Raw genomic sequence first — 14031 nt, 5'->3', positions numbered from 1 at the left:
AAATTAGTGATTTGTAATTTTGCTGGCAAAGGAGCTACAGAACATTTTATTCTGCACATGGTTCCTTCTTCCCTGAAGCTCAGAAAAAAAAGAGGGGGGTCTAGAAATCCCCTGAGCAAGAAGATAGTTTGTTTAAAGCAATGGGGTGATATTGACTTGCACCACTGCAGGCTTGTGATGACGGGGCTCAGATGGAACACTCCACCTGAATAGCTGTTATGCTCTACGAAAAGGAGCAAGACACTTTTTAAGTAGGATTCCAAAAACCAGAATTCTATATATGTTATGGATAGAATTCCAATTTGTAATACATCTTGGGCACTTTAGAGGTTTAGTGGTTAAACCAAACATTTTTAGTCTATCTGTAACATCCTTTCCAAAGTTCTGGTAATTATCATAGACTAGGCAAAGTGGTCCACAAGAGGAACAAAGGCTTTGTTCCATCCCTCTCTCTTTCCTATTAATTTAAGAAAGAATTCCTCTATTTGGAAGGGAAGTTGGCACACTTTAAAAAGCTGGTTGAAATATATCTAAAAGGGTCATGAAAATCCCACACTCCCACTACTAATAAATAATTTAAAAATGAATAGCGGATTTTCGTGGAAGTTTGCCCAAGCACAAAACTGAAATTGCTTTTCATGTTTCCACAAAAGGATTAAAGGCTTATCTAAGATTTGAGCTAAGTGTTCTGGATTTTACAAACATTTACCAATAGACTTTTATGAGATGATATATGATTTCTAAGGAAGATGACCTAGATGTCTAATCTATTTTATAAGCTGATTTAACTTGCAAGTGTACAGTAATTGGTAATACAAGTTGAATTATTTACCAGCTTACTTTTAAGTAATCTCTGCTATGGTATATACGGTTAGGAAGCATGGTCAGGGAAAATGAGGTAAATTTTAAATCATTTATATGGAAACTAGGTTGTCTGAAAAATAGCTTTACTCCCCCCCCTCAAAAAAATTGACTAACAAGACAATGGCTTTTTAAAAAATTGTCTGCACATCAGCTGACCCCAGCTTGGTGCCAAGCTAAACATGTCCCACCAGCTACATATGGCAGCTCACTAGGACTCCACGAATCTGTTTTTGTTGTTTGCCTTCAACTCCAAACAGAAATTATTGTTAAGCAGGTATCAACCCACAGTGAATGGTGGTTGGGATTTGTTAGGTTCTGTACCTCACAAGCTGTATAGACACTACCTTCTCCATGTTGGTGTCCTCAGAATGCTTTAGACCACAACTCCCAGCATTCTGGCTCATTAGTCATGGTGACTTGGGCTGATAGGAATTCCAAGAATGGGAAGAAAAAATCTGGGGAACATTTCGTTGGAGGAAGCTGCAGGACTGTAAAAACTAACAGACATGTAAAAGAGTTGAAAACCAAGAAAGATCTTGAACAGCATAGTTGTAAAAAAATTAGCATTCATTTTTGTTCTCAGCTTCATGAGATACATACACTCTATATGTTATGACTAATGTTAACAGAGACAAGGAAACAACCGTGATTAATCATGTTTAACAGGATAGTTCTTCAGTGGAAAGGAATGTGTTGAAAATAAGTTTTGTTTTTGATAATTTATTTTTCCATCTACTAGAAGCAGAGCTTGGAAATACTCATTTTTAAAACTCCAAATCCCAGAATCCCCCATCTAAGTCCAAGAAAGCAATGTTTCCAAGCTCTGACCAGAATTATACATATTATAAAAACAATGTGTGGCATTTAATGTAGTGGTTAACAGGCACCACAGATGAGAATGAAACCTGCATTATAACTTTAGGAAACAAGTAGTCCTAGTAGGTATAGTGCTACAAAATACTGTATGTTCATTCTAAAAACCATTTACTGTGTATAAACCAGTCTCTGCAAAGATCAATATTAAAATACAGAGATACGTATACAATTAGTAAAATGCTGAAAAACCAGTGTCAGTTTATTTTCCTATGGCCTTTTATGTTTAACAGTTTCCATTAAAAGATCAGAAAGATTTTCTAGGGCAGAAATTCATAAGCATAACTACATGCACAGGATGAAGCAAAGTGAATTTGCAGCAACTTCAGTTGCTACACGCAACACAAGCTCTGGTGTAGTTTAAAAATCGTATCAGGACGCACTTTTAAAAACCACACCAGGGTTTCTCTCACTGGCTGGCCAGCCCTTCCCACTACTAAAAGGAAACAGGTGGAGGCCTGACATGCAGCAAAAATGGCGCTGCTGGTGCTGTCCCCAAAACATGTCACTGCCCAGCCAATGGCGAGGGGCTTCCCAGCCACCTCGGTACTGGCTGACTGCTGACATTGCTCTTGCTGGGTGGGTGGAGGCAGCTCCAGCAACTCTTTTCACGGCATGTCAGGCAGGGAGCTGCTGCCCCAAGTTCCACACTGTCAGTAGAAGTAGGAAGCCTCTTGGCACCACATGGCAGTTGCTGCCTTACCTATATGATAATATAGCAATTTGAAATATTGTCAAAAATGCCCTGGCCCTAAAAGATTTAGAAAGATTGGCTCTTCCAAGATCATCTGACAAGGCTCTTCATCTACTTTCAGACATTCGGGAGGGCCTATTAAAGCAAAGTATGCTGCTTATATACGACCCCATAGCATTTAAAGCACTCTCTGGGCAGTCTACAAGTTAATTATGCAGGCTACACATTGCCGCTGCCCCAGCAAATGAGCTAGGTAATCATTTCACTGACCTCAGAAGGGTGGAAGGCTGCGGGAACCTAGAGCCGGCTACTTTGGATTGAACCCCAGGTCATGAGCACAGTTTTGGCTGCAGTCCAGCAGTTTTAACCATTGTGCCACAAGGCTCTCATAAGATGCACCTAAGGTAGAATTCCTTGCCAAAGAAGATAGACTTGCCACTTCCATGATTTCTCCCCCGTTCGCCAGCTCATGAAACCTCTTTTTAGTCAGCTAGGAGGCTATCCTAATTAGCTGACAAAATTTAGCACTCCCTGGAATTTTAGTTGAAGTCTTATCTCCTGTCCTTTCTCCTGTTCAGATGTTTACATTTTTAATTAGCTGGGACTGTTTTTACATTGTATACCATGAGCTCTCTTATGTGTTATTATAACAGAAAGGTGAACGATATATGTATGTATCTGCACCATCCCCTAAATCTTGGTGTGCAGCCTGTGAAAGATGGATAAATGACAAAAGCTAGCTGTTTGATTTGTAGTCTAATAAAGGTATAATTTTAGGGGGACATGGTGGTGCTGTGGGTTAAGCTGCAGAAGCCTCTGCTGCAAGGTTGGAAGACCGGCAGTCGTAAGATCAAATCCACGTGACAGAGTGAGCTCCCCTTGCTTGTCCCAGCTCTTGCCAACCTAGCAGTTCGAAAGCATGAAAAAATGCGAGTAGATAAATAGATACCACCTCAGTGGGAAGATAATGGTGTTCCCAATCTAAGTCGCGCTGGCCAGGTGACCACGGAAACTGTCTTCGGACAAAAACGCTGGCTCAATGGCTTGGAAACGGGGATGAACACCGCCCCCTAGAGTCGAACACGACTGACTAAAATGTCAAGGGGAACCTTTACCTTCACCTAAAGGCATAATTTGCTCTTTTACCTTTACTGTATTATGTAAGAACCACATTTTTTTTCTTGAACTATGTTACAGGTGTGCACAAATATTAATGGCCACTGCAATTATTTTCTAAAAATGTCCAGAAAACAACAAATCCTGTTATCCAACACGCCCTCCTAAAGCTTGACTATCCGTAAAACACCTCCAGCATCATCTTCCTTTCCCAGCTTCTACAGTAACTTCAAACCCACGCGCTTTCGAGTCCTTCTCGAGAGAAATTCCCGAGCCGCCCTCTCCAGCCTGCAAGCCCTGGTTGCGTGTACCCGTTGCCAAGGAGACCGGGGTCGCTTAGCAAGAGTCTGCGCTTGGGGACGCGCGCGGGCCGACGATTGCCCGGGAAAGTTCGGATCGAATGGGGGAAGCGGAGCCGCCCAGCGCTGGCGCGCGAGGGACCCCAGGGGGCATGAGAACCAGCAGCAGCAGCCGCCGCAGTTCCCGCGCGGGGTCCCCCGCCTCCAGGCGCATCGACGTGGCCAGCAACGCCCCGCTGCTGCTCCCGCCCGCCAGCACGGCGGCCTCGCTAGAAGCAGAGGTACGGGGAGCCGGCCCTGCGTAGCTAGGGGCGCACTCCGACCGCTTGGGCTTGGAATAGCGGCGTTCTCGGGGAGTCTCATGCCCGGAACAAGGTTTTTCTCTTGGAACCCAAGTGGGGGGGGGGAATCCTACTGCGGATGGATTCCGTTGGTATGCGTTAGTTGCTCAGTAGCTTTACAGTCAAACAACTTAGAGAGCGATGGGTGTAAATTAGGATGGCCAGTGTCTCGGCCCCGCTTGTTTCTCATAGGGCGCCAGCCTCCACCCTTTCCACACACACACACACACCCAACGGCGGTGTTCAAGAGGTACCGTTTGTCTCCTCCTCACGGAGTCTCTGTGGTAGAAAAAGCTACTTCTCATAAAATTTGTCCCACACACAAACTGTGACCCTTCAGGGCTTGAACTGCAAATCCCATCATCCTCCATCTTCTGTTTCGTTGCAGAGGCTGATGGGAATTGCGGTCCAACAGCATCTGGGGAACCACAAACTACCCAACACTTTTTTTAAATTCAATTGTATGCAGCCCTTCTGCTAGATAGGACAGAGTTCCAATACCTTTAATAGTTGTGTAGAGGAGGAAATTTCAGAAAATGTAGTTTGCAGTAAAAACTGCACCTCCTGAACTTTCTGCTTCTAAGCATGTATTTAAGGTGAAGGAACCTGGTGCTCCTTTTCACCTGGTTACCCTCAACGGGGGCATAGAAGGATTTAGAAATGGGGAAATAAGATGCTTGCGTTTGTTTGTCTAACACTTTTATCCTGTATCTCAACCAAAAAGATTGACAAGAGTTAGTGATTGGCTTACATATAGTCAAGAAAAACAAGAGATTCCTTGCCTGTAGGCTTACAGTGTGCAAAAAACGGTCTGAAACTCAACATCAAAAAAACTAAGATCATGGCCACTGGTCCCATCACCTCCTGGGAAATAGAAGGGGAAGATATGGAGGCAGTGTCAAATTTTATTTTCCTGGGCTCCATGATCTCTGCAGATGGAGACAGCAGCCCCGAAATTAAAAGACGCCTTCTTCTTGGGAGGAAAGCGATGACAAATCTTGACAGCATCTTGAAAAGCAGAGACATCACCTTGCCAACAAAAGTCCGAATAGTCAAAGCTATGGTTTTTCCTGTCGTGATGTATGGAAGTGAGAGCTGGACCATAAAGAAAGCAGACCGCCGAAGAATTGATGCCTTTGAATTGTGGTGCTGGAGGAGGCTCTTGAGAATCCCCTGGACTGCAAGGAGAACAAACCTATCAGTTCTAAAGGAAATCAACCCTGAGTGCTCACTTGAAGGACAGATCCTGAAGCTGAGGCTCCAGTACTTTGGCCATCTCATGAGAAGAAAAGAGTCCTTGGAAAAGGCCCTGATGTTAGGAAGGTGTGACGGCAAGAGGAGAAGGGGACGACCGAGGATGAGATGGCTGGACAGTGTCTGCGAAGCAACCAACATGAACCTGACACAACTCCGGGAGGCAGTAGAAGACAGGAGGGCCTGGCGTGCTCTGGTCCATGGGGTCACGAAGAGTCGGACACGACTAAACGACTAAACACACACACACACAGGCTTACAGTGTTAAATGGCACAAGTGTTACATGAAACAAAAGAAATGGGGATGGGAGGAAGAGGAGTAAAGCAAGTAGTCTTTGGTTTGGCCTTCTTTCTCAACTTGTCTCCTGTAGCGGCCCACAGGAATGTGTCTAAATGGATGGAAGGTATACAGTATGTAGAATTTTTTGTCCACTGTGCATGTGTCCAATGATGCTCCTTAGCTTGCTTTTGAGTTTCTACTGGAAGAAACATCAGAACTTGCTGGAAGAAATATCAATAATTTAAAATATGCAGACAATGCAATCTTACTGGCAGAAAGCAGTAATGACTTGAAATGACTTTTAGTGAAAGTGAAGAAAATGCCAAAACAGGACTGCGGCTGAATGTTAGGAAGGCAAAAATCATGACTGCAGAAGAACTACACAGATTTAATGATGACAATGAAGAAATCGAAATTGTTTAAGAATTTGTATACCTTGGTTCAGTCATCCATCCAAATGGAGACTGCAACCAAGAAATCAGAAGAAGAGAGACTCGGAAGGGCAGCAGTGAAGGAATTAGGAAAGATTATCAAGTCTAAGGATGTGCCACTGGAGACTAAAGCCAAGATCATCCACACTCTTGTATTCCCAGTCACCATGTTTGGGAGTCAAAACTGTACAGTAAAGAAAGCTGAATAGAAGAAAATTGATTAATTTGAAATACGGTGCTGTAGGAAAGCTCTGCAGTGACCCGTCAGAAAGACAAAGAAGTGAATCCTATAGCAATTCAAGCCTGAGCTTTCTCTGGAGCCAAAAAATGGACACATCATGAGTAGGCAAGTTAACAAGAAATGAGGAAGGCCAAATATATGATAGATTGACTCCCTAAAAGAGACCACAGGCTTGAGTCTGCAAGAGCTGAGCAGGGCTATTGAATTTGCAGGAACTGAGCAGAGCTATTGAAGGTAAGATATTTTGGAGGTGATAATCATAGAGTTGCCATAAGTCGGAGGTGACTTGACACACATAACAACAACATGTAGTTTAACAGTCTTTCAAGCTACCTAGACACAAATTGCATCAGTCTTCTGTGCTGTAGCTCCACATATGTCAATATGCAACAAAGCCAGAATAATAAATTATGCTTGCATATTTACAAACACACCCCTCCACTATTGCAGGGTGTAACTAAAGGTCCACTTTCTCTGTAATGAACCTACCCATTCATTTCAATAGAGATTGGGCAACACGAAGGCCATTGGCCACAGCCCCTTCTTAAAACTGGCAGTACTGCCCAAGCTGTACTGCTGCAACTGCTAGGAAAATTACCTTCTTGTAAGGCAGAGGTGCCTAGTGAAATCTATCTTGCTAAGAACTTTTCATCTAAGAATAACCACCTGGCAAATCCCATCTTGCCATAAACATTTGGACTTTTGGTGCTTGCTTTGAAAGAGTGGGATTTACTCATGAAAGCTCGCATAGTGTATGGTTTTTCATCTTAATTTTTTTTTTATGGTGTCACGTTTCTGAGCCATAGTATCACTGTTGCTGCCAAGTTTCAGTAGTGACTGCAGTTGCAGAGGAAGAGTGCGGTCTTTCAAGGGCTGTGGACAGCAAAAGTAGTCACCCAAAATCACAGACATTTCCACCCCAGCTTATATTATCATTGAACAGCTTTGCCTGAAATACCTCACTCTTCGGCAACCAAATATGCAAACTAAAGACAGGGGCCAGTACCCTATGGAGCTTCTGTTGGATGGAAAGCCCCATGTTATATAAGATTACAGCACTTCTGTAAGTTGTAATCTCCATGAATAAACCCTGCCCTTTGCGTGCGAACAACATCCTGTGGCAAAGGAACTCCTTGCCACAGGATGTAATGATGGCATCTGACTGAGATGCCTTTAAAAGGGGATAGGACAGATTCCTGGAGGAAAAATCAATCACAGGTTAGAAGCCATGATGGATATGTATGATCTCCAGGCTTAGAAGGAAGGTACCTCAAAATGTCAGATGCAGGGGAGGGGTATCAGGAGACAGGTATCTAGTTGTCTCGTGTGCTCCCAGAGGCATCTGGTGGGGCCACTGTGAGATACAGGAAGCTGGACTAGATGGGCCCTTGGTCTGATCCAGCAGGGCTCTTATGTTCTTAATGCTTTTACAAACAACACAATCCCATATTACTATTCTGATGAGATTTTATGCTCGACAAAGCCTCCATAGGATGCTGGTTTGTGTCTTTTCTGTGGTGCTACTCCATTGTTATGGCACTATTCTGAGTTGTTTGCTTGGTGCCTATGCTGGCCTTTTAGTACCAGATAAAAACATTTTATTTTCTTAGACTTGTTCATGGTTTCTTTTGGCTGTTCCCACATGTCACTTACTCATCATCACTTCATGATGTTAAAATAGGGATGGGAGAGATGGGTTAATCTGATCACATCTGGAAATATAGGACAAGGCCATGGGTAAGTTTCAGGTTCTCCATGTAGACCCAGCCCTGTCATACCTTGTTAAAGCAACCTTCTCTAACCTGTTGCCCTCCAGATGTGTTGGAAAATATTTAAACAAATACAGTAATGGCCAAATTTATTTAGTACATTTGCTTGCATAATACCCGTGATATAACTTTCAGCAGCTAATTGCCACAGGTTACAAAATCACCACGGTCACGCAAGTCACATGACTCAGTGTGCAATAAGGATATGCATACGCTGACTTCCTAACTCGCAGTAATTAGTCCTTGAAAGCTAACACTGATGAAAATGCACCAGCTGGCATAACCAATAGGATTTTGACCAGTATTCTGTTGTAGGATACAGTTAACATTTTCTCTGTGGCAGTGGCCATGACAGAGATTCAAAGAGTTAGCTCCCATGTTGCATTGAACTGAGCCATGTGAGTTGTATGACATGACTTTCATTAGAAACTGTAGTAAATGGCTGTAGTTCAAGTCTATGTTTTACCAGGTTACACATTACCACCGATATGAACATGACTGAGCATACATTTTGAAGGGACTCAAATAGGGTTGTCAAATACATGGGTACCAAAAGGAGGACAGAGAAAGATAAAAAAGAGGACAGAGGAGGACGTATTGAATGTTTAACATAGATCAGTGGTCCCCAACCTTTTTGGAACCACAGAGCAGTTGGGGGAGGTGGGCTCTGTGTGCTGGGGGCACAGGTGTGTGACGCTCATAGTGGGTAAATTGCGCTCGCGGTGGGTCGTGTCCATGTGGCCTGTTCTGATGTACTTGGACTGCAGGTGCTCCAGTTGGCTATGGATGGTGTAGTGGTCCATCATGGCGGTGGGAGGAGGAGGGCGATGAGGGTGGTGGTGGCAAAGGCAGCACAAACCAGCAGGCCGAAAGAACACGCACCGCCCGCCAAGAGAACCTCAGAAAACGGGCCTGGATGAAAATGGAAGCTAGCCTTCGCAAACATGCACACTTCCTCTTCCAGATATACCCTCCACCACCTGCGACCTTTTCTAGGATCCCATCATTATTGGCTAAAGCCTCTGCAAAGCAAAGGCAGGCGGGCTGTATATGTAAGGCAGCCAATGATATTCCTTCCCTTCTTCCCTTCAAGCGAAGCAGAAGGGCGGCTGCATTTTGTCTTCTGTTCCTTATGACTCTGAGGCATTGGGGGAGGGGGAGAGTCATAAGTACACATTGCATTTTGGATGCTGTTGTTTTTTTTTAATAGGAGATTAAATTGCATGTGAGCATGACAAACCCGCTGTGTGTGCAGGAGGAGGGGATGGAGAGCCTTCTCCGTAGTAATATTACAAAAGCCAGATGTTTTAAAGGTTTTTATTTTTGCCTGCCAGACAGGGGACATTAGGCTAAAAAGGAGGACATGTCCTCCTTTTCCTGGAGATTTGGCAACCCTAGACTCAAAGCAAGTCTGACCAATGTAATTGGCCATCCGAACTCTGTTTAAAAAGAAAAGATAGCCCAGCATTTTCAGCATGCTCTGTTGCAATGTTGAACAGCTCTTACCATCAGGAAAGGTTTCCCAATAATTGGTTGAAATCTTCTTACTTACTATTTGACTCTGTTGGTTTTGTTCGTGCTCTTCATATTGCCAGTAGAACAAAGCAAGAAACAAAAGAAACTAACCAAATGTGTATGGAGAGGTGGAGTCACAAGAGGTGAAAACAAAATGGCATTTATCCATTGTAGTAGTGATTAGTGAATAATATTAATGAAATTAATAATTTTATTATGATTAATTAATAGAATAATTAATAATTAAATTAATGAATCTTGCCCATATTTTCACTCCTTGACAGTCCATTGGTTCATTCACACCAAGCTTAATTTCCCCTTCAGATGTTTAAAATGGCTCTTGTACGACCTCTCCATCGTCTCTTCATCAAGCTTTCCATTCACATTCTCTCTTTTCCATGTGTGTGTGTTTGTGGGGGGGAGGAACCACATGATGATTATTTATTCCTTGTTATTAATTATAGGTTTGTATATCTTAGGCAAGCCCCCTCCCTCCATACCACTTCCCTTGATTCATTCAGCTTTTTGATGTGTCGACTACTGCTCAAGAAACGCTGCTATTTTGGCAGAAACTGAGAAAGTTGTTGTTTCTCAGACATTGAGAATGCTCACCCGACTTTGAACTGCATTATTCTTATGGAGCTGCCTTGTTATCTGCCCAAAAATGAATCATCATCACTTTTATCCACTAAACTTAAGTTTCACCATGCCTAACCATTTACCTTCTTACTTTTGAAATTAAAGCAAGCATTGTTTTTAATAGGTCAGTTTGGTTAGCAGGAAATCAAAGATTTTTTTAACAGACTAGGATGTTATAGGTTAGCACAAAGATACCATTGGAGATAAGCAGCCAAAACAAATTCAGAGTGGGTGGGAAAGGCAATTATACTTCAGCTGCATTCCGAAATAGTCTGGTTGGAACCCATTGCTGGCAAGCATCCCCATCATATATAAAACAACTGCCCCCATCCAAACATAGCTGCGAAGCAGTCAGAAGAAAAAAAAATCTGGTCCTTCATCTTAATCAGTTATTTCAGGGAAACTTTTCTTCTTATCTCCCGACCAGCGATGAAGTTGTTAGTGGGAGCCAGGAGAGTGTATGTCTAGGGTGTATGCTGACTTTCCCTATGCCAGTTTGCATGGCCAGGCTGACTGGGGATGCTGGGAGTTGTAATCTGTCATGTCTGGAAAATGACAATTTGGGAATGGATGGCCTAGGCAATGCAGACTTTTTTTTCCCTTTTTCCCCCTTCTTTTATTTATTTATTTTGGTCATCCATGCATGAGAAGAGGTTGTGGTAGGAGAGAGAGCTCTTCTGACTCCACTTGATTTCTGTTCAGTATAGCTTCTTTCATTTATATTCCTCTTGGGCCAAGAATTGTACTCATGACCAAGACTGTCTTTACAGTTGAGAAGTGGCTGCCTCAGACAGCAGATTCTAGTTGTCAGGACACTCAGTTGTTTTCATTATTACTGTTACATTTTTAGTGCCATGGAGAAGAATGGGAGGGATTTTCTGCCCTCGGTGCCAAATTAATGTAGTACATTATTTTCCCATGCCCAAAGTCCTTGTGTGCTGTGGCCGTTTATTTGCTCCCTTGCTTCAGGCAGCAAAATACCTTGGGCCAGCTGTAGCCGGTAGTAGAAGGGTTGGAAGCATCAGGAGCTCCTAAAAGGATTGCCTGTGTCACTTCTCAAGGTCTGGTTGGAGATCAATCAATTTGACTTAATGTATCATTGCTCAGTGCACTTAATTTCAGCAGCTGTGGTGCCTTGTATGATGTTATAAAGCACCACATTCCCCCCAGTTATATTTAGGTACAGCTTGATTATTAAAGCTTATCTTTCCTAATTCAAGGACTGAACTGTTTCTTGTTAGATGCAGAAAAGGGGAGTATATTCATCCAAGGTTTTCTTTTCAGTTCCTTATCTTTCATCCATCTTGTGGCTTTGATCTGAATTTCAGAGAAATGCAAGAGAATTGCTGCTTAGTTTTCTCATAGGTCCCTTCCAGCTGATGGGTCAAGAAATCTAGGATTTTATGCATTGCACTACTACACAAGCAGCATCTGTGGTGCAATGTCTAACCTCCACATAAAGTATTGAGAGGAATTGCTTCCTTGTGTTTGGGAACAACTTTCTTGTCAGAACAAGCATGCAGGGTCATTTCCATTTTAGTAAGTTCATCTCTTTAACTTAAACACTGCTAATATTTCGATCTAGAATCCTCAGTAACATTCTGTATTATATCAGCGACGGTTGTTTATAAGGAACTCAAAATTGCAACTTCAGTACTGTAAAGAGAAATACTTCATCATTATATGTGGTCTTCAGTCAGCTTGTGAAGGGTGAAGTGATATTAGATGATTTCAGGCAGCTCTTCCTGGTATCCAGTAATAAAATAGGCTCCGTGTAGACATAATGCTACACAGAGCATTATGTCTACATAATGCTCCGTGTAGCACATAAGGAGGTGGTGGTGCTGTGGGTTAAACCACAGAAGCCTCTGCGCTGCAAGGTCAGAAGACCAGCCGTCGTAAGATCAAATCCACGCAATGGATTGAGCTACCGTCACTTGTCCCAGCTCCTGCCAGCCTAGCAGTTCGAAAGCATGTAAATGCAAATGGAAAGGTAATGGAGTTCTGTGTCTAGTCGCGCTGGCCACGTGACCACGGATACTCTCTTCGGACAAACACTGGCTCTATGGCTTGGAAACGGGGATGAGCACCGCCCCCTAATGTCGGACACGACTGGACTAAATGTCAAGGGGAACCTTTACCTTTACCTAGACATAATGCTAAAAGTAACAATAATTCTGGAGCTGGAAGTATTAAAATAAAACTATGTTGTGAAAATTGATTATGTCAGTGTTTCTTAATGCAAATCGCGGTTTTAGCAGAGTGATTCGCAGTCCAGGGAGTCCAGAAATAACTCACACACAGTCCAGCAGCATTTCCTTCAGCAATGTGTATTTACAGCAGTATTTGTAGCAGTCTGGCAGCATAACATGTAGAAATGATCTTCAAGCAGGAAGAAGATACAACTGACTGTACAATTCACACATATATACATATACAGGACCAATCAGATCACACATTCCATCATCCCTGAGTTGCATCATCCATGAGTTGCATCAGCACTACTGAGTCATCCTGACTCAGCTTTAACACACCTGATCATTATGGATTCTCATTAATACACTCCATTCTGCTCAGGCTTGTAATTTTCCTTGACAGATTAGGGTAGAGGAGGACAGGGAGTACATTTGAATCTAAAGGTAGATCTCTAAGTTATAGGTAGCAGATAGGCAACTGTGTCTAACTTGCAGTGGTTTAATTGTAACAACCATTAAATGAGCCTTCTCTTCCCAATTCTAAAAGTACGCTGTTGAAATGAATAAAGTTTGGGGTAATTGGCATTAGATTACTGTCAAACAGGACCATACATTTAATTAATTTCTGTTGCTCAGTACTAATTGGATGTCATTGGCACTAGGATACACTTGTTGGGGTACCGGTAATGAAACAAAATAGGTCTTCCAAACCTGCCTATCCCTAGATTAGGATAGCAGTATTTTCTGGGATACACGGAAGAAACAGAATGTGCACGCATAGTGGTGAAGAGACTAAGGGCATCTTAGTACAGTTTTTAAAAAAGTTAAAGCTAAAGAGGATTTGCTTTGATTACATTAATACAGGTTACGTAAGCAGTAAACCTCACAGCATCTATAGATACAAGGAATCAGAGACTGCACATCTGATGGAGCCAACTGTGTGGAAAGTTATCCTTTTGATCGCTAAGATGACAGCCATTTTCAAATATTTGAAGGGCTGTCATGCAGATGAGGGAGTGAGCTTGTTTCTTCCAGCTCCAGATGGTAGGACTTGAACTAATGGGTTTAAATTAAATGAAAGTAGACTTCAACTCCACATCACACAGAGCTTCCTACCAGTGACAGCTGTTTGACACAGTGAATTCTGCAGTATTTGAGGTGTTCAAACACAGATGTTTTAGATATTTCCTGCTTTCCCAAAGGGCTGGATTTAATGATTCCTGCTATCCCTTTAAGCCTCTAATATTCTACGATTCTGCTGTAAGGGGCAGGCAATTATGGCCTAAATATTTATTTGACTGAACTCCCATAATCTGTCACCAGTGGCTATGCTTGCTAGGACTAACAGAGGTTGTAAGCCAAAAATATCTCATGAACTACAGTCTTCCCTTCTCCTCTTCTCCAAAAAGGGCTTCCTTATAGATACATTCTCCTGAACGATTCAAACATGAAGGTAACTTCTTCTGACTCTTCTGTTGTTTAAAAGCACCTTCTATCTCAGAAGCTTCCAGTCTTGCACA

The 14031-nt window shown here is 42.7% G+C and overlaps 1 protein-coding gene across 10 annotated transcripts in view; it reads left to right on the top strand.

Moving 5' to 3' along the window:
* The first annotated feature begins 3868 nt into the window (after positions 1 to 3868).
* CCDC170 (coiled-coil domain containing 170) overlaps positions 3869 to 14031 on the top strand; it is a 67315-nt gene continuing 57152 nt past the window's right edge. For 5 of the 10 annotated variants that reach the window (XM_072995290.2, XM_072995283.2, XM_072995286.2 and 2 more), the window contains exon 1: positions 3871 to 4127. In XM_072995290.2, coding sequence (XP_072851391.2) covers positions 3948 to 4127 — 180 coding nt within the window. In that variant the 5' untranslated portion in view covers positions 3871 to 3947. Of the gene's footprint in view, positions 4128 to 14031 lie in introns of all 10 variants that reach the window. The other 5 variants (XM_072995301.2, XM_072995340.2, XM_072995315.2 and 2 more) reach the window with 5 other exon arrangements.

This window comes from Pogona vitticeps, chromosome 1 (genome assembly GCF_051106095.1).
Source record: "Pogona vitticeps strain Pit_001003342236 chromosome 1, PviZW2.1, whole genome shotgun sequence".
In the NCBI taxonomy this organism is placed as follows: Eukaryota; Metazoa; Chordata; class Lepidosauria; order Squamata; family Agamidae; genus Pogona; species Pogona vitticeps.
Note: the sequence above shows the minus strand (reverse complement) of the source record. Positions and strands in the feature narration are given on the sequence as shown.